A 23,793-nucleotide genomic window follows, 5' to 3' on the forward strand; every position below is an offset into this window, starting at 1 on the left:
ATTCAGAAATTCAACACCTTTGCAAGCAAGTCAGACTGTGAGGAGGCTGTGCAGCACCACGTCGGACCTTCAGCGGGTACGTCTCCTCTACAATAAGCTTATAGTTAGATGTATTGTTGCGTGATTGGCTCTGAAACGGCTTCACGGACCCCAGTTTGTGGCATGTTCGTGTTCTTGTGGGTCAGACTTGACTTTCCGCTGAGCTCATTTGAATACGTCTTCATCTCTTTACACAGAACATAACATATGTTTGTGTGTTTTTGCTTCTAGACGTCACAAGAGTTCCTTCAACTAACGTTCCAGCTGAGAGATCTGACTCTTTCTCAACTGAAGATGCTTTGGCAAGAAGTGTCTTTCAAGTGTCGCAATGACTGGTCTGTGTCTTTTGGCCATTCCTTACACTTTCTATTAGTTTGTCCATTAGTCACCATAAGTCACATTTCCACACTTTACTTGTAATGTGTAATAAATTTAGGTTTTACATAAAATCCCCTCTGCTTTACTGTAGTATCGCACTATTGAACTGTTTGTACAGGCAGCCATTGTTAGACGCATTACCGGTGTGCGGGTCCGAGAACTGCCTTGTGCTGCTGACGGACCTGATCAGGAACAAAGAGGTGGAGGAGGAGCAGGCTCGATCTTTCCTCACCACCATAGCCCTCGCCCCACATCCATCCCCACAGATCATCGACTCTATCAACGTAGGAACATTTAGCCGCTGTGGCACGAATCATTACTTGAATCCACCTATCATCTGTCCTGTGCTTATATATAAATTAGCCTCTTGAAGAACTCTTGAATGTGTACAGCAGCTATTTAAGTGTGTGTTGAGTGTTGAAGCACTTTTAATTTTTTTATGCTAGGCCTTACTGGAGGTGCCTGAGCTGCAGACCAAGGCCCTGTTGGCTGGATCATCTTTGGTCTATCAAGTCTGCCAAAGATCCCAAACTCCCTGCGATAAACTTCCTCATGTGCAGACTTTCCTGAAGACTTTATGGGAAACCCTGAAGGAAGGCTGCGAAAAACCTGCTCGATTGACTGAGGTAAAGTGTTGACACTGGTGACAGTGATGGTTTAATGGTATAATCACCATATAGCACATGCATATATTGGCCAGGGTTAATTGTGCATGTCTTCTGATAGGTGCTGTATGGGCTGAAATCAGTGGGAAATGCCGGCCTGTCTGCTCAGACCTTCATTCCTCTCTTAAACCGCTGTGTCCTCGGCCACTCCACCACACTGCAGCTGAGACTCGCTGCTGTCCAGGCCTTCAGACGCTTCCCCTGCTCAGCTGATGTTAGTCTGTACCGAATAGTGAATCAAACATTTGCAGTAATGACACCGCAATGACCTATAGACTTTTTTTATCCTAAAAGCTAAATGTGTGAATGATGTTCTAATTAACTCACAATGAGACACCAGACACCAGTGACTGACAGCCGCTTCCTTCCCCTCAGCGGTCTGTGCTGTTGCAGCTGTACCGCTCATCCCAGGAGGATCCTGAGGTCAGAATCGCCGCATACCAGCAGCTCATGCGCTGCCCTGACCAGAACATATTCACAGTGGTGAGAATAACTCTGAGGAATGAGACGTCCAGCCAAGGTTGGTGGTTTATGCTTGTACCTCAGTCTTAAAGTGGATTAATGTGTCTCTGATGGTATTAGGAACTTTTGCTCTTCCTTTTTTCTAGTGGGCTCTTATGTGTGGAATCACCTGAAGAATATCTTAAGAAGTGAGGATCCCATGAAACAGTCACTGATTGAGTCACTGCCTGACGATATTATCAGCAGAGACTTTGAAGCTGAATTTTTAAAGTATTCGTCCTATTCTGACTACACATTTGCGACAGGTAACAATGGATTTATGCTTACAATCATTTATTATTCCAGACTAGTAAAGTAAAAAAAGATTTATAATATTACTGATGACACAAATAAAGCTAATGATGCAGTGTTCTGTTTGTTTCAGGAATGGGAATCATTAACTTGGAAACATCTTTAATTTTTTCCTCCAAATCGTTTCTACCGAGATCTGCTTCCGCCAACCTCACACTGTATTTTTATGGTAGAGCCCATAACCTCTTGGAAGTGAGGGTGATTTCTATTAGAGTTTACATCTGAAAGGATCCGTGGGGAAATTATATTGAATGGTTGCATCTTCTCAACTCAGGTGGACCTTCACGTGGAAAACGCTGAATCGCTTATGAAGAACATTTTTGGCCACCAGACTCCCGACTCTGATGAAGAATCTGCCAATCAAAAGCATGAGAAGGAGGCGAGGAGGACAAGAAGAAGAACTGATGATGACAATAGAAAAGGAAAAGAAACATGTTCCTCCAGCACTAACAGTTTTATAACCCAGGCTAAAGCCATGGTGAGCTCAGTGGGATTTTTACATAGGGGAGCAGGTTTAGAAGCAAAGTGACTGAACCTGAGGATGAAATACAATATACCGTCTCACATTGTAGGTTAAATAATAATAGGCTACAAACTGTCAAAGCTTTTTTCTCCCTTTTAAAAAGCCGTAATGCATTCAAAAAAATAATAATATTTTGATGTTTATGGAAAGTAAAGCTTCCAGTAGATAACGAGAAAGCACAGTTACTCTGTTTTCTTATAATTAACACGTAAGTGGTACTTTCCAGGAATCTTTCTTTGAAAATTACAGACATAAAGAGCCACAAATGTTTTCACTTACCTTGAAAGTTAGTATCCAGGAACTGTGCCGGAGGCCGTGATGGGGAAACAGACAAAAGTATTTGTAAACACACTACAGACTATTACTTTTTAAAATGACAGTTAAATGTCGATAGTGTGTACTGAAGTTGACTTTTAAGACATGGTTTGGATTCTCCAGTTGTCTGGGAGGAGGAGAACCGAGGAGAACAGTCCCAGATGTTGGGTTGCCGTCAAGGTGTTTGGAAATGAGCTCAGCACATTTACGTGTGAAGATCTCCACAGGCAAATCGACCAGCTGTCGCTGAGCATGGCAGGGCTGGCTGTCAAACTGCTCAAGGTACGACGGCGGTTGTCAAGGAGATGCCTGTCTGTCTGTATGTCTGTCTGTCTGTCTGTCTGTGTGACTTCAGGGTCTCACTCTGTTCACTTCCCTTTCTTTCCCTCAGGGTCATGAGGTTCAGCTGAACCACAGGGCCGTGCCGATGTCAGACCAGCTGATTTTACCATCCCTGTCTGGTTTGCCCATCAAAATGGGCATCAACATGACCTCTCTCGTCTCACTGCGTCTGAAGGGCAACGTCAACTATCGGGATACGTCTCACTTCTCCTTGACTGGACACGTCAAACCCACGTACACACATTTTATCAATTACATATGACACAATCAGCTAAACATGTTGTAACAACTCTGTGTTTGTTGTCAGGGTTTATGTGGGCCTGTCAGTCAGGATGGGGGTTGACGGTGCTTTGGGTCAGGCTGCGCTGGACTGGGTGTCAGAGCTGAGGAGCTCCACCAGTCTGGACGGCAGCGTTCAGCTGCAGGAGGGGAGAGATGCCAGGGTCATGCTCAACACGCCTGAGGACGTGATGGACGTCATTTCTCTCAGGTAATTTATTGCTTTGCAGATACAAATAAATCATTTGTGGTGGACATGAATCTGTGACCCAACATACACTCGCTTTTGAACGTTTTTGATCTAGTATTTGCCGAAATGTTTGTGCTCCCAGCTCCCACGTGTTTCAGCTCAGTGGAGATCACAGGGAGGAAATAAAGGGGCCAAAGTACCGTGTTGAGAAGACCACCTGCACACCGAAGGCGTGTAAGTCCTAATGCATGATGTGTGGTGAGTTGTCTGTTGTATTTGTGTATAACAGGGTTATACGCACGCCATATTCTCTGCTTCCCTACAGGGTCTAAGATGGTTGGCTGGCAGCTATGCTCCAATTCCTCGTACCCGTCACTTTCTACTGGTGTTTTGCTTCCCCCTCCGGGACCAGTCCATTTCTCCCTCAGGCTGCTGAAGCTGGACAGAGGCCTCCGTTATTACCTGCTGGAGGCTGCCTACTCGCTACTGCCACAGGTTGGGAAACATGAAAATCAACACATTTTCTTTGTTTTCCAATGGGGGGTGGTGTTTCTGTGCACAATGACCACGACACGGTCTAAAGAACATTATGAGAACACTGTGTTACATCCAAAGCTGTCCCTCCCTTCGTTTCAGAGAGGCACCTGGTTCCCCAGAGAGGTCTCCATCCACCTCCTTCTGGCCACTCCTCAGTCTTCTATCTCCAGGGACATGTCCCTGGACCTGGCCTTCAGCCCTCACAGACTTCTGCTGAGGATGGCCCATCCTCTGAAAACCATCCACATACAGGGTCGGTCCCATGAACGTCATCACAAATACCTTTATGTTTGCTTTAAATGTTGACAGTGCGTTGTTTTCTCAGGGCAAATGGAACAAGAGGGGAAAATAAAGTCTGGGAAATTGGAGTTGATAATTGATGGCGTCTCCTACTATATTATGGTAAGTAATATACTGTTTTATTTTTTATTTTTTGATTTAATGTAACTCTTGTTGTTCACAGTTGTGAAAATTCCTAATTTTATTGTCCAATATCAGGGTTTGGTTGACGCTCAGATGCTGTTGTCAGACCACAGGACACGCTACCACCTCGAAGCCAAAATGGCTGCTGACAGACATCCCATGATCCTCTCTGCTAACGTTACTCGCGAACTGGGCAGGAAGACCAGCTTCTCTGCCACTGTCAAGAACGTGTTCCGAGATACGATGTCCCTGTCAGGTAATCAACCATCGCAGCCAAAAAGTCTGTTTCTCATTTTCTAAAAGCTTTCGTTTTGCATTTGTACTGCACTTGTTATTTTGTAATATTCCCTCTTTCCCACATCAGTGGCCCTGGAGCGCAGACGTGACAGCAGCAGCAGACAGTACTCCTTGGAGGCCGAGACCCTGTTACCCGGCGTGCTCGGCAGCCGGATGCTGGGCCTGATGGAGCACAAGGGCTCAGTGTGGAGCTCTGCGCTGAGGCTCAAATACGGCCTGGGAGGTGAGTGAAACACATGTAGCGCACAGCTCCACAACACAAACCTATGCTGTTAGATTAGGATGCATCTCCTCTTCACCCTCCTGCAGGTGATGCTCGACACCTGCGGCATGAGTGCTACACGTCCCAGCGAATGAGGAGCGAGAGGGACGCCAACCGGACTTACATTATGAGAGCAGATCATGAATTCTACTGTTCCAACACTGCTCCCATCAACCACAAGGTAACTTCCAAGATCCTTTATTTGAGTTCCTGTGAGTAAATTATTGTAATAAAGTGGTTTGTCTCTACCGTTTGTTCTCTTTAGATGCACCTGAGGCACGAAGAAAGCCCCAGGCATGTTAAATCATCTCTGGAGTTGAGCTACGGTGAACACTGGGACGAGATAAACAACAAATGCAAACTGCAACTGAGTCAGTCCCTCAGGAACCAATCCACACCAAATCACACCAGCTACGCACTGGAGGTAAATCTTACAGCTTCGTGACCTCTTTGAGTAGGTTGCTGCAGCTTGTCATAACGTTATCCCTTTTCCATTGTAACAGTTCAGTCTCCAAATGCCAGAGAAGAATCTAAACTACAGGACCCAGCTGCTACACTCTCACCTGAGGCAGTTTGGGTCTGAGAGCAGCACTCACCTCAAAATCAACTACAACAACCAGATGCCACTAGTTGCTGGTTTACACTGGAAGAGCAATCTCATAGATCCCCTGCAGAGGAAATGGGAAGGTAAATATGGTGCTTTCACCCAGATTTACTAGTGCGATGTATTTAATTTCTCTCTCTTATTATTATTCAGGCACGTTTAACATGGACACACCGTGGCTGTACATCTACACCACACACAAGCTAAACCAGCTCCAGCAGCACACGCTCCAGCTCACTTCAGAGCTGACAGCCAGCAAGTGGCTGACGATCCGTAACCTCGTCCTGGAGGGTTTCTACAGGGACAGGGGCAGGGAGAGGGAGGCCCGTCTGGAGCTCTACACACCAGCTGCCACCTACGTTCAAGTAAAGAGAGGCTGATCTAGATAACACAGGGATCCAGGGGACTTCTAGTTTTATTACATTTTATTTAATAGATTCATCAATTTAAAATGACGGGACGTCTAAGAAAAATACAGCAGTACCATCTGACCAGCTCCTTCTCTCCTCCCCAGACCGGAGGGTGGTGCATGGTGGGGAAGTGGAGTGTGAAGGTCTCCTGCTCGCTGAGTTCATTGTGGACTCCTCCCTTGAGAGGAGACATCTCCCTGGAGGCCTCCAAATCCAGCCACACCCTGCAAATGTCCTCCTCCCTGGGCAAGCATAACATCAGCATTGCTGCTGCTCTGAGCAACGTAGATAAGGTGGGCGTGTCTTTTTTATTGATAAGTGCTTTTGTTGTTTTGTACCCGTGTGATGGAATCAATGACTTGTTTTTTTGACATGCTTAAGAATTTGAAAAAGAGGCAAGTGACACTGAAGGCGACGCTCTCGAAGCCCAAGAGTTCTCCCGCAGAGCTGGACTTTGAAGGGGCAGTGCAGGAGCTGAGGAAGGACAAGAAGATGTATCAGAAAACCGCAGTGCTGAAGCTTAGGTCTGTGCCACGATCCACTGAACGGTGTGATTCTGGCTGATGACGGTTTCATACAAAAATAAACTTGCTGATGTTTAACCCCAAACCATCTTGCACAGACAGCCCTTCCACACCTTTCCCCAGAACCTGCTCCTCAGGGAAACGTTCACCGTCGACCTCCTAAAAGGCCTCTACGTCCTAGAGTCCAAAGGTATTTTCAGTGACAGCAGAGAGGTCATCCACACGCTCACCCTCGGCTACCGACCACACAGTCCTTTTGTAAGTGCAGTGCAGGTTCATGTAGAAGTCATCGTGCATGCAATGTACCGGTTAAATGCTCTCTTGATTGACTTTTTTGACTCTGCCTATAGATTTGTTCTGCTCTGGTCCATCCTTTCAACTCTGACACTGTTCCATCGGACTCAGAAATGTGTGTGACTGTGTCCAGCAACCAGGTGAAAATTCACAGCACTCAAACCAACAACAAAAGGTTTTTTACCTAGTTTAACGGCTCATCTCAAAAATAGACTATATACAAGTATTTCACGATTAGACTTTTTTCTGCTTGTTGCAAAAGTTCCAGAAGATTCAAATATGATCAGACTGTGTGTGTGCTTTGGAGAGATTCATGATGTCACTGTGGATATTCAGCAATAGTAATAATAAAAACTCATGTACCTTGTATTGTGGTACAATTCTCTTCAGACCCAGAAAGACATGCAAGGAAGGTTACGGGTCGGCAGCAAGGACAGACTGACGTTCTTCGGACAGGTTCAGCTCAATCCTTCGCAGTCAAGTCACCAATCAGTGAAGGTTAAAGCCAATTTCACCCACCAACTCCAGGTAAACTGGCCTCTAAAGGAAAAGTTTAACTTAGCAGGCAAGAGGGAAATGTTACATACTTCTGCAAAGCGCTAATACCAATGATGTGTGCTAATGGTGCAAGTGTAACAAGTGACGTAGGCCTCCATCCACCTGTGTGCAGTGTGGTTTACAGTAGAAGAAGCGAAGCCTGTGACTTGTTATTGCTGTTGCAGCTGCAGCTCCCCGCCTCTGCTTTAATGGAGGGAGACGTGCACTGGAAGTCCAAGAACAACACTGACTTTGATTATCAGACGAGAGGGAAGCTGAGAATAGAGCGACAGGAGTGCCAAGTGAGTACAGAACCTCTGCGTTTTTACTGGTTTTACTGGTTTTCTCACTGGTTCGCTTTTGGTCTTGTAGCTTTCTCTCCATCTGAACGGCACATCAGGCCGAGTGGGGCTGTACTCGTCCCTCAGGCATCCCTTTAAATCAAAGCTTCCCAAAACGCTAGAGGTGGGAAGATGAACCTTTTAACAAATTCAGGTCAACAAGTCCGGTCAAGCTGACCGCTTTCAGCAGCTGTCCTACCATTTGCTCCGTTAAGGTGAAGGCCACTGCCGGCCTGTGCGCAGTGTCTGGTACAGGCAGCAGCTCCGTACACGTGAGGGCCGACGGGAAGGACAGGGTGAAGCTGGATGCTCAGATGTCCCACTTCCACCACAGCCAGGACCGAGGCGTGGGAATAAAGATGAACTTGTCCCAAAGCTTGCTGCCAGTGGCCACTGACCTGCATCTAAACATGGCCGCCAACATGTCCTCAGACAGGTGTGCACAGCCGCCGCACCATAGCACGTCTGCTGAGAGACGCTTGGAATCTAATAAGGAGTGCTTGTATGTGTTTGTCTCTCCCAGTGTGTCTCTGCATGGCTCATATACACAGGGACGTAAGGCTCTGCTGGCTCAGATGAAGGGCTCACTAAAAAACACCAGGGGTCTTCAGCTGGCTGTGTCGGGGGACCTGAGGCACTCTATGGCCAGCCTTGCTATTCTTCCTGCAGCCCTGGGGTTGGATGGGGCGCTGGCACAGTCTGACACCCTCACAGAAGGTAGCGGTTCATTATTATAAATGTTCATTATAAATATAGATACGCTGATGAGATTTTAATGAGATTAAGGCCTTTGTGTGATATGATCTTGTGTGCTATGACGTTGTATCTGTATGCCGCAGGGCAGTTGAGAGTTAGAGTAATGGACACCGTGTACTGTGTGGAGCTGAGACATCAGGAGGACCCTGCAGAAACTCCAGACAGACTAGAGGATGAAGGCATGCTGGGAGAAAAGTCCCACGAGGCTCGTGATTGGCTGTGTGTTTGGTCAGGCGAGGAAAATCTGTGTGTGAATGTGAGTCGGCAGCATTGGAATCAAGGACGGGGTGAGATCCACACCCGACTCTCTCACTCCTTCCAGAAGCTGAATGCCACAGGTAGTCCTCATCTTAGTTGATTTTATAATTATTTAAGCTGTAAGTAGCTTTCTCAGGCTCTCTGTCTATGAATGCAGGGTTACCTGCCAACAGTAGCGCCCAGATGAGGTGGACTCTGGACAGTAATACACTGTCAGTCACTGCTGAGCTGCAGGCGGGGCCTGAACACCTGACCGCAGAGTTTACTGGAGGCAGGACAGATCATCTTATGCCACGATGGGAGTGTTTCTCCAACCTGCAGCACCAAGTCAAAGTCCTGCTGGATAGAGGCCTGCCAAGCTCCCTCCAAACCAAAGCACACTACCAGGTCAGGACTGCACTATGAGGAGCATGTCATTGTGAAGGACACACTCATCGTATTCATGTGTTCTTTCCACTATCAGTCTGAAGCAGCAGGTCTGAACACAGGTTTGGACCTTGTTATAGAAGATGTGAGAACGGCCAGCGTCCTTTTTAGTATCGGGTCAAAGAACAGCACAGCTTTGATGGTGATGTCACTATGGCAACAGATGAAGCTGCTCCAAGGACTCATACCCACCTCTTTACAGGTAATATTTGCATATTGTACATTCACCCAGCGACTGATCCCTGAGAGACACCTTCACACTTTGTACCTAGTGGTTCTTCATGAAGCAGTTCTTCATTTTTTCTTTGTATTTATTGTTAGTTCATTCCATCTGAAAACCAAAGAGTTTGGAGTGTTTGTAGGCGTCAGATCCAACCTAGACCTTATTCCCCGTTTCTCTTCATGCTGGGTTCTGTTCAATGACTCAATGACCATTAGGACGTTCAGTGATTCATCAGACATTCTTTCATCCAACATTCGTCTTTGAAAAATAAACTTCGCCAACAGGGGTCTTTGTTTTTACAGATGAACTGCACAGGGGATGCCACGGCAGATCGACTCTCGGCCCGTTGCTATGGTAACGTGTCGGGTCATCCTGTGGAGGTACGCATGTCTCGCTCCCATAGGCCACACAGGAGGCTGTGCTACGGGCTATCGCTCGCTTACGTCAGCCTCGGGGCTCAAGCCAAGGGCTGTTACAGCCCGAACGGCCACACTGAGCTCAGAACCAACCTCACTCATTCCTCTGAGCTGCTGCGGAGGCTTTTGGGAATACCCACTAAATGTGGTCTGCGGCTCCTGCTCAGGCCTGGGCCTCAAAGGAAGTCCCTGGGTGTTAGTTTGGTGGCAGGCCCGTGGAAGATGGATTCTAGCGTGGGGCTGAGGGTGGAGAGGCCTGGGCTGTACGGCTGGCATGGGCTGCTTGACTATGGGACCCCCAGCGTTGCGCACAAGGCTGAGGTCAAAGGTCAGGTGAGGTTGAAAAGCCTGTGTCACATCTGGGCAGACGTCAGCGTGATGTGGGACTCGGTCATCTCCAGTCTGTTGCTTTCTGTCCAGTGTAAAGGTGTGGGGAAACTGGTGTGGGTGCAGGCTACAGACATTCAGGGAGGTGTGACGCATAGAACAGTTTTAACCATACGCGGACAAGCAGCGGAAGATGGACTCAAGGGATCTCTGGCTCTAGTGAGTGGGCAGGACTCCCTCCAGTGCCTCTTGTCTGTTCTGCTAAAGGACCAAAAGGCTGAAGTCAGTTGGATCCTTCATCACAACTGGGCCTCTGTTGCCCTCATCATGCCAAAGAGAGTGGAGCTCCAGGGTTCAGGTCAGCTTCTCAGTACCTCCTTCTCTGGAAGCGCTCGACTCTCGTGTGACGCACGCGTCGCACAGATGGACGTGACCTGGGAGCGCTCGAATTCGTTCAGGGTCGTACTTCACCAAAACACGGCCTCGGCTGCTTCACCAGGGCTGCTCATCGTTAGCGTGTTGAGCACAGGCAGCCGCGTCCAGCTCGAGGTGGAAGGCGACGCGTGCTCCCTGCTTCTCCTCACGAACCAGCATGCGGGAGCAGAGGACGGGAGGACTAGCTGGAGCGTTTACGCCCAGCAGCGATGTGACTTAATGAAGGTTAGAGAGGAAACAAGAAAATGGGATCGGAAACTTGTTTCCCATCAGAAGGAAAGCTGTAGAAACATCTTCACCTCGGAGATGACTCTTATCTTTCCATTACAGAACATTTATCTACCTACCGGTGTGTGTGTGTGTGTGTGTGTGTGTGTGTGTGTGTGTGTGTGTGTGTGTGTGAGAGAGAGAGAGAGACAGACAGACAGAATAATCTGGCTTCTAATTGTTCTTTTTCTTTCCCGTAGACTGTCCTGCCCCCTCAGAGCTCAATCGACATCTCCGTCTCCCGTTCTGGCAGCAGCACAAGTGTCAGTACTGTCCTCCAGGCTGAGGGAAAACAAAACGCCAGTCTCATGCTGCACCTTGCTCATCAGCCAAGCCTCACGGTCAGAGCATCGCTCCAGAATTCTATAGACCGAATGCTCAGGCTGGGATTTCCCTCCCGTGGCGAGGTCTCCCTGAACGCCTCTACCCAGCATGGTGTGTGGGTTGGCTTGGAGCTGGGGAACTGTTACATTCAAGGTGGATTTGTGAAGAACAAAGACACAGAAGGGGAGCAGACTTCTTACTCGGTCACTGGGACCAACAGCTGTCCTGCTCTACAGGTGAGAAAACCTCTGTCCTGTGCACTGAAGCCTGAGGCAGTGGGACGTCTCATCCATGTTAACACAACCTCCTTTAGTTTCATAATAAATGTCTTCCTGTGTGTTTGTGTCACAGGGAACAGTCCTGCCGGTGTTTGTGACTCTCCAGGGGTTCCTGTCGGTCGCTCCCTGCTCCCTGATGCTGACCTCCTCACTGAGGGCGGACAACCGAAGCCTCTCGCTGGATCTAAGCAGGTCCTGCAGGCCCCAGCATCTGTCCGGGAGCCTCGCCCACTCCTTCCCTGCGCTGAAGAGACACGGTCTGCCTCCCGTCCTCAACATAGAGGCCACTTCTGGTGGTGCCTCACAGGTTAACAGCCTGTTCGTCAAGGTTGGAACGTGTCACATTAGAGCCAACAGAGACACGGAGTCCAAAACACAGACTAAGTGGCTCTGGTCTCTGGAGTCCAGGTGCCCACTGTTACAGGTAGGGAGTTTGGTTGTGTCCAAGACTCAGACTATTTTTGGGAATTAATGTTCTGAAATGTAATTATAAAATAACATTACACAGTGTTTGGTTGTCAGTCATAGTCATCAGTGTTCTTTTTCTACCAGACGCAGCTGAATGGCTCAGTGTCCCAGGACCCTGACGGATCATGGATCGCCGAGGTGGAGACTGTTCTGCAAGAGAAAAGGGCTTTCCTGAGGCTCAATGCCAGACCATGGCCAGAGCTGAGTGTGGAGGGTCAGTTCAGTCACAACCTCCCAGCTCTGAGAGGTTTACCTGAACGCAGCACAATAAAAGTCACCAGCAGAGTGGGAAAACAGCAGCATGACAGCGAAGCCCTCGTTCAGATGGACGAATGCGCCATCAGAGCCAGGGGGGCGCTGGTTTCACAGCCGGGCCTGCAGGGGTCGCTGGCGTATCACAACAACTGCTCTGTGATTCAGGTGAAGCAGACACATCCCCTGTACATAATGTACGGCGTTCCATCAAGTCTACAGCTGTTCCACTTGTGTGTGTGCAGGAGTGGGGTAGTCCTGGCAGGATGCTGGTTTCTGGGTCCCTGCTTGTCTCCCCAGCATCCGCCATATCTGAGGTCGCCATGACGATAGATGATACAGGTTTACAAGGTTTAGTCGCCCTTAAGAAAACTAAGGTAAAGAATAAAGAATGTGATTCCACAATTGCTACTTTAAAGTATTTGCCTTTCCTTTAAATACAGTTAATTTCTATATTATTATATTATAGGTTAATATTATAATCTTTAGATTTGAGTTTTTAATTGTTGTTACTGTTGCTTTAGGATCAACATGAAGCATCGCTTTATCTAAACCACTCTGCGCTCCCCCTGAAGAAGCTGGGGCTCCCTCTAAAAACAGCACTCACACTGAATTCTGGGAGCCACAGTAATGGCTCATACTTTTACATATTCAAAGCCAACGCGGGAGCTCAAATGGTAAGAACCACTTTAGCATAGCTATTACTATAATGACATTTGCATGATGCTCAACAGAATTATGTTAAAAATGTAAATAATGCAAACAAGCACACATGAATGAAGTCAGGAGCATAATAATGAATTTGAATATTTTATAACTGGCTTTTTAAACAGCTTGCTCTGATTTTGATGTGTGTAGCAGCTGTTTTCACTGACTTCCTCCTGTTTTTTTTTCCTTCAGATAACTCACGAGTTGACGGTCTTAAAGGCATCTAAAACTATAAGAGTGAATGGTAATCTCAGACATACAGTGAGTTATCTGAAGACAGTGGGGTTCCCTGCAAACAACAGCCTCCAGGTTAGAAACTCAAAAATGAATCTGTCACCACAGCTTCTCGCTGACTGACTGTTGCTCACTCGCTGTGTGCAGGTAGAGCTCGGCTCTGCTGAGGGGAAGACATTGACCCTGCAGTCCCAGTTTGGAGGTCAACAGGCCGGACTGAGAGTGAAGATGAGAGCCGTCTCCATGACCAAAGACCTGCGAGGAGGCATGTGGCACAGCTGGCGGTGGCTTCAGGATAGAGGAGTGCCTCTCAAAGTAGAGGTGATGCACAGACAAACTGATTCTCCCCAATGCACGTCCTCCTCTCTTTGTTGTAAAGTGCTTTGCTTGCGATTTCAGGGCCTGTGTTCCATCCAGGGGGTGTTTTCTCAGCTTCAGTCCAGGGCTCAGCTCACCGTGGACAGCCACAAGCTGCTCACCTCTGGATTCAACGTCAGTACGGCCGATGGACGTCTGGCTGTACACGTCTCCTTCTCGCCACCACCCTCCAATCGAACACAGGCACCCGACAGTCTGGACGCTGCATTGGCTGCTCAGTATAAAGGTCAGGTTGTGCTAAGATGCCTCCATTCCACCCGGATCCTGAAAGTCATTTATTTGGATGATTTAAATGTGATTGTCTGTGCAGGTCCTCTGTGGAGTGCTTCAGTAGATGTTACCCGTCCAGACTGGAGGGTCAGAATGATGGGGGACTTAGGAGGCCACGGAGGGTCCAAGGATGCCAGAATCACATTACGGCACACTGTGCAGGGGCAGACTAGCCCTACCCTGCAGGTCAGCATAGCACCCGCTCTAACTCCCAAAGCTGCCTGAACGCCCCTGGTTCTGATCCTCTGTTTGTAAATGCAGGTTGAGGCCTGGGGACGACTTACCGAGTCACAGCTGAGGTGCTCCATGGCTGTAAACCCTGAACTCAGCTCCTCACTTGCTCTTATCATTCAGGGACACCACCTGCCCCATAGGTACAGTCAGCACTGATCTCCACCTGTCACTTCTTTATGGATCTCAGCCAAGCCTTCTTCATCTGATAGATGTTGTTTTGATTAGTAAGGACCTGATGGTGAAGGTAGTCCAGAATATCCCTAAGATCTCCCTCTACTTACCCTCCCAGCTAAACGTTCGGTCTCAGGTGGGTTCTCCAACACAGGTCTGACCATTTGTCATCGCATATTATAGCTGAATGTTTTGAATCTGTGTTGGCATGGGCCTTTCCTCCCTGTAGCTGAACCAGACTCAGTCAAGTGTGACGGGTTTGGTGGAGGTGTCGTCAGGCAGGAGGAGCCTGTGGGCTCTGGGGGAACTGGCAGCCATCGGAGGTGGATACAGACAGGCCGTAGAGCTCAAACACTCATACCCACAGGTAAATCCCAGTTTAAAGTTCTGTTCACACTTCCTTTTTACCTGCGTCACGCATGCAGTTTTGTTCTGCAGTTGAAGCCGCTCCCCAGGAACGTCGCAGTGAGGACTGTGTATGAAGGCAGGGACTGGACCTACCAGGTGCAACATGGGGCTGTGTGGGGCAACCAGGAGTTCAGCCTGTCTGGAATATACTCCGCTCCTGCAACACTGGAGATGGGGAACCACACGCTGAAGGGTAAACCTCAGCATCTTCATTTCCATGGCAACAACAACAATCTCAACACCCGTCATCCGATGTGTCCCCTTGACCTCAGTTCACATCAAGTGTGTTCCTCGCTGGACCAGTTTGGACGTGACACTGGAGCGGTCGCTGCGAGGCCGACTGGACGCTGTGCTGCTGGGCTGGACGAGGCACGGGCGACCGGAGCAGGTTCGACTGTGACCCTGAAAAAGTGAAGGTCTTCATGTGTTTTCTTGTTTTCATGAGCTTTGACTGTTCATCTCCAGGTCAGTGCCCTCAGCTCATGGAGTCACTCGGAGGATCTGAATGAGACCAAGCTGGAGCTGAGGCAGCCGTTCTCCTCCACGCTCAGCCAGGTGTCCTTCGACGCACACAGCTCGAAGAGGGGCAAACAGAGCAGCCACCAGGTCCAAAGGGTTTTTCCTGTCAAAATTACACCTCAGTGACTTAAACTACACTCTTTATTGTGCTTATATCTTTTGGACCTATTTTCGCAGGCCAGTCTATCATGGAACAGTACGGTCCCTACCAACATCTCCCTGAGTCTTAATCAGCAGTGGCGGAACACGTCCAGCAGGGGGCAGGCATGTGCCGTGTTCTCCACACAGCAGGTTAGTGGGTTCTCTCCTCTCTGCTCATAAATACACGTCTATCTGTGCACGATTCACATGCATCCATACCCCCCCCACCCCTTTGTGTGTAGATGGTGTCCTTTGTTAAAGGTTGTGTGTCAGTGGGTCAGGAGGGCAACTCGTATTCACAAAACGCGGCGCTAACGTGGGAGAACAAGAGTGTGACGCAAGGCATGACGTACCAGGTTACTGAATGAAGACCTATAATTCCCTCTCTGATCATATGATCTTGTTTATATCATTTCAGTTTGTGCTCCTGTGCTTTTTGTAGAAGGGCCCACGAGGGCTGCACAGCCTCCAGGTCGACGTTGAGTTGGACAGAGTGTCTCCTGCACCCTGTCCTTCACACACACTGCTGGTGAACGTCCAGACCAACCTCAGGGATCATTTAGAGCACACCGTGCAGCTGGGCCTCTGCCCCCCACAGCCTGTAAGACCCCACAGCCACACACCATGTGTTTATTACTGCTTTTCCTACTCTGTTTGAGCAATCATTTTGGACTTGATTTCTACCTAATGTCCAAAATCACATTATGTTCCTAGAGAAAGGGCTTCCAGATTTATTATCTGATGTTATTGATTTAATTTTGTGTTTTAAATCCTCTCTGGACGTCTTTCAGACTCTGTCATGGGCAGGATCACACAGAGTGAACGCAGGACGGGAACTGTTTTACACACAGTCCCGTTTGTCTGTGACAGGACGCCCCAACCAGTGCAGCCTCACCCTGGTCCTCACCAACTCCTCTACTGCCCAGTGCACCAACATGTCTCTGTTCTCTGAGGTAAACAAAATGTGCCTCACGTAGGAACAGTCCCTTTTTATGTCGTGTGCAGAGTTTCAGCATTGCATTTTTAAAATTGTATATTTTAAAACTGGACAGTCTAGGATGGGGAACTGGAGTGTGCAGGTAGGGGGCAGTGCCTTGTCCTGGCACAGGGGCTCTGGTCTCCAGGTGCAGGCTGCACTGGACCAAAGAGAAAAGATCTGGCTGAGTGGGATGTTAGAGGGACCGTGCCTGCAGGCCACTGCAGGTTATATGAATGGTAAATGCACAATATAATTTTTAAATGTCTATATAATATAAAAGAATGATAACTGATACCTGTATGTGCAGATTCAGGGCCTGATGAGGTCCTCACTGTAGCAGCATGTGCACGAACAAATCGCACATTTGCGCTGGAGGTGCAGAAGAAAGTCAACAGCAGCAAACCTGAAACTCTGGGCAGCTTGTCTGTGGGATCAGCGCAGCAGAAGCTGGTGCTGAAAGCAAGCGGGTGTGCGGAGAGTCTGACTTCAGCAGAGGTTATGAGCAGTAAAACAAGCAGCTGCGCTTTGGTTTCGCTGGAGGCCGACCATTTGAAGTGGTGCTTTGTTGTCTCCACAGACGCGGCTTCACGGTTTAATCTCCCACATGCAGAAGAGGCTGCTGGAGAGAATCAAGAGAGTCCAGCGTCTGCTCGCAGAATTCAGAGTGCAGGTAACCATGGTGCAACCACTGTTTTTTACCACAGGGACTGTTTCAGTGCTTGATTTTCCCTTTAGTCCACAGATGGTGACGTACTCCAGCAGCTGATCGCTCTGCCTCTTGATGCCTCCCAGTGCGTCGAGGCTGTGTTATCGCAGAGAGGCAGAGGCCTGTTGGCTCCTTGGCAGAGTAGCTTCCTTCGTCGCACTGTGACTGACAGCCTGCCTCGCTTTCTGAGGCAGCTGCACAACGCCTCGCTGCTGGGACAACAGGAGCTCAGAAGTGAGTGCAGACATGATGCTCACCAGTTTTGTCAGCTTAAGGGGAATGGGAAGATTTGGTGCTGGAGATTACGATAAAGATGGAATTTCATATTTGGTCAGCAACACAATGTTCCCACAACACAATGTTATTTAGTCAAATATCCTAGAATGTTTTTATGTTGCTTTGATGGCAGCTCTCAGTGAGCTTAATAGTGCAGCCACCTGGAAAGCATTTTCAAGCAGATCCCAGAGGTGCTGAGTGCTTGTTTTCTTTTGGTCTCGGCTCCAATTCATCTTACACCTTCTCAAATGGATTTAGAAAGTGCGATTGTGGAGGTCAGGTCATCTGATGCTCCATCACTCTCCTCCTTGGACAAATAGGTCTTACATAATCTGAAGGTGCAATTGGGTTCACTCTACCCACAGTTTATCTGTGCAGGACAAGTGATGGTTGCCAGTTGTGCTGGAAAAGATTGACCTGCAGCGTTGTTGTGTGTGTGTCCTCAGAACCCCTGGCCACTCTGGCAGGTGTGTACCAGGACGTGAAAGGCCAGAGGCTGGAGGCCCTGTGGAAGCAGCCGCTTTCGTTGTGGACAGAGATGCTGGTGGAGGTCGTCTCCGCTCTGCTGGGAAACCCTCAGCTCAAGCCTCTGGTCCAGGCCGGCGTTGGCACGCTGAGCGCTGCCGTGGAAGTGGTGAGGAACCTTATTTACTTTAAGCATGGTTATATCGGTAGTTCTATCGGGCTCCTCAATGATGGCATGTGGTTAGCTACATATGAAGAGACCCATGATGATTCTTCCTATATGTTTTTGAATGTTATGGCTACAAAGCTTTGGTTTACCTCACATATTGGAGTAGAATGCGCTTAAAACCACGCTAACGGGGCATTTAAGGCCCTTTCCAGGTTTCCGATCCTTTGTTGAGTTATACATGGACTTGTTCCATGGCTTAAAAATGTAATAATACAGTAAGCTTACCTTTGGTTTGGTAATTTACTGTAAAACTGTCAAATCTGCTACGTTAAAATATGATGTCTTTTAGAATCATCCCACATGCGGTAAAATGCAGGATTAGAACTTTAATGTGCTCGACCTGCTTTGTGCACGTCAGGCAGGACAACATAGCTACCAGTGGATGGAGGCCAGGTTGGCCACGGCTCTGTCAGGACTCAGGAAGCGACTGGCCTCCGTCTACAAACTCTCGCCCAGGTAATAAATACGTCTGAGCTCTACAATAAATGAAGGAATGTGTTGCAGTTCAAACCCAGGTGCCTTAACTTCGCGATTCAGCCCGACTGAGCTACAAGCGTAATGAAAATGTCAGCTACTATAAGTAATATGAGTAAATCCACTATATTGTACAAACATTTTACACAGAGTTCTGTCATTTTTGCAGCGAGTGTTCAGTGACTGTGTCGGTGCCACTGCCACCCATTCCGTGGTCCAGGGTGTCGGAGGCCGGGCTGGTGGAGATCCTTTTAGAGGAGTGGCTCCTGAGGCCCCTGCAGACTGTGGCCACCATCAGACCCACGGCCGAGCTTTACCACCTCAAGAGGAAGCTCATGGACGGCCCGTTCATACGTAACACAAACACACCTGATTATGGCTTTGTTGAGAGCTTAATGAGTGGGATATAATTCTAATCGTTTTTTTTGCTCATTTTCTTTTCTCCATCTGTGTCTGCCATCTGAAGACCAAGCTCTGCTGGTGGCCGATCAGTTCGTGGTGACGTTTGATGGGCATTTGTTTGAGCTCCCGGCCCCGTGCCCTCTGGTGATGGCCCAAAGTGTCAACGCGAACCCCTCATTCACGCTGCTGCTCGCGTCAGACTCGCAGAACCTTCTCCTGGTGGAAATGAACAACAGCACCATCAGCATCCAGCGCAGCGGGCAGGTATGTTCTAATGTAAACGACAAACAAAGCAACAAGAACCAGGCATTTAAAGCTCTCTCTGTTCTACAGGTGAAGACGAACTGCAGCAACACAGTGACTCATTCCTTCCACAGTGACAGTGGGGTGGACGTGAGGCGAGGGGCAAACTTTGTGCACGTGTCCAATCAGGGTGGAGTGTCGGTGTCATGTGACCTGCCACTTGAGCTGTGCAGCTTCACCACTGATGGGTGGTTACATGGTAGGAGAACTACTGTTGAACCTTCTGACTGAACATCACCTTCTCACGTTACCACACAGTTACACAGACAGTGAGTGTCCTTCTTCCTACACAGGCTCGTCCACTGGTCTTTTCGGGACCAATGACAACGAAGCAGGGAACGATTTTCTCTTGCCTGATGGCTCTCGAGCTGAAAACCTGGACAGTTTTTTCCACAGTTGGCAGGTTGGGAAGTCCTACATCCTACGTTCAGTCATATATGATGCATCATTGATGTTCTTGACAGCTAGTCTGTGTCTTCAGGTGAATCCGGAGTGTGTTGGACCCAGACGTGCAACACAGCGCTCGTCCGAAACCACCACATCCCCGTTTAACTGTGAACATCTGTTCTCTTCTCCCGATTCCCCTCTGAGTTCCTGTTTCAGGGTGGTGAGTGAAATGACGATGGGGCACGTTTTATGGGAAAACACGCTGATGAAAACCTTAACTTCAATAGATTTGACTCCCAGCGACAGAACAAACATTGCTGTCTGCGCTCGTGTAACAAAGCCGTCCGTTGTGGTGAGTTCATGTGATGTGCTTGCTTTGTGTGCATGACTTCAGGTGGACCCCGGACAGTTCTTGTCGGTGTGTGAGCCGAGCTCCTCCAGAGCCCCCTGCAGATTAGCAGCTGCTTTCGTCCACCTGTGCCGGCAGAACTACGTCCCACTGGAGGTCCCCGTCCAGTGCTGTGAGTTCAACCACTGACGAAGACACCAAAGTTTACTTAGTCTTTATACTTTAAACAGACAGTTTAAATATTATACAGAATTTTTATTTATATTGTTTTCTAATGTGTTTTTTTTCAGTGAAAGTTTAAATAAAATGCAATCAAAGATGAAGATGGATGGATTCTGACCTCCGCTGCTGCTAAAACAAAAGCATTTACACTCTTATACCACTGCTTGTGAATTTTGTACACCACCATATTTTATATCTTCTGCAACATAAACTTCAGTCCACTGTAAAAGTGCAGGCATTGGTCCCATACTGTGAATATGAACATATTGATTATAGTAACTAGTTTATAATTAATCATAGGGCTTTGTTGTCTGTAGTACCAACACGGACGATATCTGTGAATGACTGTGGTGCGACATCTCTACCAAATTCTCACAACTGAACTTGAAGAGATTAACAAAAAATGTTTTTATGATACTTTGCATTTATTGTATTCTATGTATGTTCAATACATTTATAGCCCTTTTGTTTTGTAGCTAGCGTGCTCTCTAAAAAATGGGGATGTAGTGGTCAATCTTGGACTTCTGTCTCTGTGTGACACACTCAGCGATCCAGATGATGTTACGAATCTCCTGCTCCTTCAGCTTGATGTAGGAGTAAAACACTCCGAAGTGGAACTGCTGCAGGAAGGCGAGTGTGTTCAGCTTCACCTGTGAAGAGACAAAAATGTAGTTTGAAGTATAAATAATACATTCAGATATCAATTGTAATCAAGCATGTTTTGGAAAAAGACTGAACATTTCAGCTGCAGTGTGTGAACAAATGTGCAGGAATCTTGTGCTGGTTACATTTATTCTTGAGGCAGTTCACTCTTACTGACTAATGAATCTTATTACATTAAAAAAAATTACCTCTTGTTCAAAGAATCTGTCCTCCAGAGTCTTAAAATCTTTTCCTGGCTCTGGTTCTTCAAAAAGGATTTTATACTCCTGCATAAATATTTAGGCTAATGTTAAACACATGCATGACTTCATTTAAGGGCAATAACATGTTTACTCTCATTGTGGAGTCTTGTGAGATCAAATCATTACTCACTGCGTAGCAGTCGGCCACGGCTTTGACCTGCTCGTGGTCCTCCGCCTTGGCCAGCAGACTCAGTCCTTCAGGATAAAGTCTGCCACAAGACGGATACAGCGCACTCCTGTCGGCGCCGCTGAGGTCGGTGCCGAAGGAGTTCACCGTGATGATGAAGGCCCGTCTGTCGGCCTCGAACTGCAGCGTGCACACAGGCAGAGGCAGAGGTCAGCGGTAATGAAGCAGGAAGAGCGGGGATAAGGAAGAGCGCTGAAAGGGGATGAAGAGGCGGCCCGTCAGCACGCCAGCGGAGGCATGGGAACGTTTAGGAGAGCTGGCAGAGGGCCGTGACATTGGGGTTTGTGCGAGGACGGAGCACCACGAGCACGGTTGACTTCAAGAATGTTGACGGATCAGCCTGGAGAAGAGCTGAGGGAGTCGTCTGGCAGATAGAAGCCTATGACAGGGTGCTAAGAGAGGTGATGTGTGTGTGTGTGGGAGGGGGGGTACAGGACATGTATGAGGACATGACAGCAGCAACGTGTGCGGTATGGACTGCTTGATGGTTTGCATCACAGATGGGCTCTCATCTCAGCCCCTTCTTGTTTGCAGTGGCGATGGACAGGTTGAGAGATGGGATTAGGCAGGAGTCTCCACGGGCTATGACGTTTGCAGCTTTGCCTGTGGTCGGCAGTGGAAGCAGGGAGCGGGCTGAAAGTTAGGGAATGCCGGGCAGATGATGGAGCACGTGCGCGTTAAAGAGACAGGAGGCAGCGGAGCGAGGAGCTGGTGGACGTGGACGACTCCAAAATCACCCAGAAACATGAGCAACAACAAACATGAGGGAAGATGCGGATGGACGCTGTGACGGTACCTCCAGGACAGGACACATGGTTTCCATGGTAGCGCCACCAACGCCCTTGCAGAAGGAGTGGAAGGACTCTAGGTATGCCTTCAAAAACAGCAGAAAATCAGAAATAGCTGGAGAACATCTATTCCACCAGGCGTCAGGCGTCGTCACCTTATACAGCTTGTTCCTCAGGATCTCAGCTTCCATTTCATCCAGGTTGGACTCCGACACGGCGTCCTGGAAGAACTGGCCTGCAACACCACACAGAGGACAACAGCCCGTCAGCCTGGGCTCAGTGTGCGTTGCGTCATGGCCTGGGCTCACAGCCTCCCACCTAGCGGCGTGTCCACCAGTATGGCCGAGTAGAGTTCCGTGGGGGTGCGAGCGATGCCCACGGCAGCCATCTGGTCGAACGCCCCCAGCGGGTGACAGCGCGGCAGCAGCTCCGCCACGTCCCTCTGCTTCAGCGCCCCGGTGATCAGCATCACCACGTTGTCGATCATGTAGCTGTAGCTATGGCAACGCGGAGAACACGGTGAACGGGGGTGTGCGAGTGCACCTCTTACCGGTCCATTCATCTCATGACAAAGGGTTTCTCTGATGCACACGGATGCTCTTCAACAGGAAACGAGCAACAAAGGGAGATAATTACGTCATGTAGTCGAGGAAGGTGGAGAGCGGCGGCAGCGCGTTGGAGCGCAGGCAGCTGAACTCAGTGGCCAGCTTGTCCCTCAGCTTGCTGTCCACCAGTGACACAGTCAGGTCGCCTTCGGACGACGACAGCAGCTTCGCGTAGTCTGTGCTCTGCAGGTGCAGCTTCATGTCTGAGGGGAGACGGGGACGTGTCAAACGCCGCCTCCCCTCGCGAATCAGGAGGACGTGAATCATGAGGCCGCGTGTGATTCACAGGAGGCTATTTATGCCGCTGGGTCCGCTGGTTGCACGTCCTTCAGCCGATGATTAACATCAGGAAATGCATTTTTGAATTTAGTATTTCAATGAAATGCACCTTCCTAGAATCATTGAGCTCAGTATTGGCAGAATGTGATTCTTTCAAAGGAGCAGAAACATCACATTGTTTTGAACTTCCCTGATTTTCCCGTCCTCTGTCTCCTTCTGAGTTGAAACGTTTCATAAATGAGATTCAGATGAAGACGCAGGTAGAGGAGGTCTAAAACCCCTGCAGGCCTCAGCGAAGGCACATAAACATGAAACGTGAAACTAAACCACATCCAAACATGAAGCGTGTTATAAATGCTCCTACCCTCGAGTGAGTCGCACTGGGTCAGGTTCTGATAGTCGGCCTGGGTCAGGATCCCAGCCTTCATGCCCCGGACCAGACCCTCCAGATAACCGTGGTCCACGTTGAAGCTGAGCTCCTCCATGATGCCTGACCAGCTGTCAGCCCGGACGCAGCTTAAAGCATCTTTAAGTCTTTTTTTTTTATCAGAACTTCTGCAATATTTCCTCCGTGACTAATATTCACGCACTTTTTTCCTCTTCCTGTTTCACAGTAAGTTCCACGGCTGCTCTGATAATGTTCCCGTCCAAGTAGCTTAGTTATTACGGTGAGCTGAGATGAAGACGTTTGTTTTTCTGCTAAATTGTGCTTGTGTTGAATGAAAGAAGAGCCCAGCAGCTTCACTGCCCTCCCATGATGCAACACTCCCAATGGTTTTGCCCAATCAATCCTAATATATGCTGAAGATTATTATCATGTGTGAGGATGAATCACTGTCAGGAGACAGATCAGGTGATTTATGAAGCAAATAACATCTTCCCCATATGTAAAGGTCCTTTTAGAAAAATTTCAAACTTCCTCCCCTTTTATGATTTAGTCTTAAACAATTCACATGTTCATCTCTATAAAC

The 23,793-nt window shown here is 48.4% G+C and overlaps 2 protein-coding genes across 4 annotated transcripts in view; one reads left to right on the forward strand and one right to left on the reverse strand.

Annotated features, from left to right (window-relative positions):
- Positions 1 to 20,924, forward strand: part of LOC114844422 (uncharacterized) — a 24,015-nt gene extending 3,091 nt beyond the window's left edge. Inside the window, exons 8-74 of one of the 3 annotated variants that reach the window (XM_029131784.3) lie at positions 1 to 76; positions 271 to 374; positions 536 to 701; positions 864 to 1,043; positions 1,144 to 1,296; positions 1,458 to 1,602; positions 1,691 to 1,849; positions 1,969 to 2,087; positions 2,170 to 2,373; positions 2,857 to 3,015; positions 3,125 to 3,309; positions 3,383 to 3,565; positions 3,687 to 3,778; positions 3,870 to 4,039; positions 4,181 to 4,334; positions 4,407 to 4,483; positions 4,580 to 4,760; positions 4,869 to 5,024; positions 5,111 to 5,244; positions 5,329 to 5,487; positions 5,567 to 5,750; positions 5,821 to 6,032; positions 6,182 to 6,370; positions 6,459 to 6,601; positions 6,700 to 6,859; positions 6,952 to 7,035; positions 7,286 to 7,423; positions 7,618 to 7,734; positions 7,805 to 7,897; positions 7,989 to 8,209; positions 8,297 to 8,490; positions 8,613 to 8,867; positions 8,945 to 9,174; positions 9,251 to 9,415; positions 9,739 to 10,839; positions 11,082 to 11,441; positions 11,557 to 11,907; positions 12,036 to 12,371; positions 12,449 to 12,580; positions 12,728 to 12,880; positions 13,104 to 13,220; positions 13,293 to 13,466; positions 13,545 to 13,749; positions 13,834 to 13,979; positions 14,055 to 14,167; positions 14,253 to 14,334; positions 14,428 to 14,565; positions 14,637 to 14,799; positions 14,879 to 14,994; positions 15,072 to 15,212; positions 15,303 to 15,416; positions 15,509 to 15,622; positions 15,709 to 15,867; positions 16,058 to 16,219; positions 16,319 to 16,481; positions 16,553 to 16,740; positions 16,823 to 16,915; positions 16,981 to 17,185; positions 17,674 to 17,861; positions 18,280 to 18,377; positions 18,565 to 18,749; positions 18,862 to 19,061; positions 19,131 to 19,299; positions 19,394 to 19,503; positions 19,582 to 19,707; positions 19,882 to 20,008; positions 20,127 to 20,924. The exon at positions 1 to 76 is cut by the window's left edge and continues 67 nt beyond it. In XM_029131784.3, the coding sequence (XP_028987617.2) occupies positions 1 to 76; positions 271 to 374; positions 536 to 701; positions 864 to 1,043; positions 1,144 to 1,296; positions 1,458 to 1,602; positions 1,691 to 1,849; positions 1,969 to 2,087; positions 2,170 to 2,373; positions 2,857 to 3,015; positions 3,125 to 3,309; positions 3,383 to 3,565; positions 3,687 to 3,778; positions 3,870 to 4,039; positions 4,181 to 4,334; positions 4,407 to 4,483; positions 4,580 to 4,760; positions 4,869 to 5,024; positions 5,111 to 5,244; positions 5,329 to 5,487; positions 5,567 to 5,750; positions 5,821 to 6,032; positions 6,182 to 6,370; positions 6,459 to 6,601; positions 6,700 to 6,859; positions 6,952 to 7,035; positions 7,286 to 7,423; positions 7,618 to 7,734; positions 7,805 to 7,897; positions 7,989 to 8,209; positions 8,297 to 8,490; positions 8,613 to 8,867; positions 8,945 to 9,174; positions 9,251 to 9,415; positions 9,739 to 10,839; positions 11,082 to 11,441; positions 11,557 to 11,907; positions 12,036 to 12,371; positions 12,449 to 12,580; positions 12,728 to 12,880; positions 13,104 to 13,220; positions 13,293 to 13,466; positions 13,545 to 13,749; positions 13,834 to 13,979; positions 14,055 to 14,167; positions 14,253 to 14,334; positions 14,428 to 14,565; positions 14,637 to 14,799; positions 14,879 to 14,994; positions 15,072 to 15,212; positions 15,303 to 15,416; positions 15,509 to 15,622; positions 15,709 to 15,867; positions 16,058 to 16,219; positions 16,319 to 16,481; positions 16,553 to 16,740; positions 16,823 to 16,915; positions 16,981 to 17,185; positions 17,674 to 17,861; positions 18,280 to 18,377; positions 18,565 to 18,749; positions 18,862 to 19,061; positions 19,131 to 19,299; positions 19,394 to 19,503; positions 19,582 to 19,707; positions 19,882 to 20,008; positions 20,127 to 20,137 (11,581 nt within the window). In that variant the 3' untranslated portion in view covers positions 20,138 to 20,924. Of the gene's footprint in view, positions 77 to 270; positions 375 to 535; positions 702 to 863; positions 1,044 to 1,143; positions 1,297 to 1,457; positions 1,603 to 1,690; positions 1,850 to 1,968; positions 2,088 to 2,169; positions 2,374 to 2,856; positions 3,016 to 3,124; positions 3,310 to 3,382; positions 3,566 to 3,686; positions 3,779 to 3,869; positions 4,040 to 4,180; positions 4,335 to 4,406; positions 4,484 to 4,579; positions 4,761 to 4,868; positions 5,025 to 5,110; positions 5,245 to 5,328; positions 5,488 to 5,566; positions 5,751 to 5,820; positions 6,033 to 6,181; positions 6,371 to 6,458; positions 6,602 to 6,699; positions 6,860 to 6,951; positions 7,036 to 7,285; positions 7,424 to 7,617; positions 7,735 to 7,804; positions 7,898 to 7,988; positions 8,210 to 8,296; positions 8,491 to 8,612; positions 8,868 to 8,944; positions 9,175 to 9,250; positions 9,416 to 9,738; positions 10,840 to 11,081; positions 11,442 to 11,556; positions 11,908 to 12,035; positions 12,372 to 12,448; positions 12,581 to 12,727; positions 12,881 to 13,103; positions 13,221 to 13,292; positions 13,467 to 13,544; positions 13,750 to 13,833; positions 13,980 to 14,054; positions 14,168 to 14,252; positions 14,335 to 14,427; positions 14,566 to 14,636; positions 14,800 to 14,878; positions 14,995 to 15,071; positions 15,213 to 15,302; positions 15,417 to 15,508; positions 15,623 to 15,708; positions 15,868 to 16,057; positions 16,220 to 16,318; positions 16,482 to 16,552; positions 16,741 to 16,822; positions 16,916 to 16,980; positions 17,186 to 17,673; positions 17,862 to 18,279; positions 18,378 to 18,564; positions 18,750 to 18,861; positions 19,062 to 19,130; positions 19,300 to 19,393; positions 19,504 to 19,581; positions 19,708 to 19,881; positions 20,009 to 20,126 lie in introns of those variants that run through there. The other 2 variants (XM_029131785.3, XM_029131786.3) reach the window with 2 other exon arrangements.
- LOC114844425 (V-type proton ATPase subunit d 1-like) lies at positions 20,547 to 23,793 on the reverse strand. The gene is made up of 8 exons (XM_029131787.3): positions 23,187 to 23,793; positions 22,575 to 22,746; positions 22,257 to 22,435; positions 22,094 to 22,173; positions 21,947 to 22,024; positions 21,094 to 21,270; positions 20,910 to 20,987; positions 20,547 to 20,708 (listed from the first exon to the last, which is right to left on the reverse strand). The coding sequence occupies exons 1-8, from the start codon at positions 23,305 to 23,307 to the stop codon at positions 20,547 to 20,549; spliced, it is 1,047 nt and encodes a 348-aa protein (XP_028987620.1). The 5' UTR covers positions 23,308 to 23,793.

The sequence above is a fragment of the Betta splendens genome, chromosome 17 (assembly GCF_900634795.4).
Source record: "Betta splendens chromosome 17, fBetSpl5.4, whole genome shotgun sequence".
NCBI classification, from domain to species: Eukaryota; Metazoa; Chordata; class Actinopteri; order Anabantiformes; family Osphronemidae; genus Betta; species Betta splendens.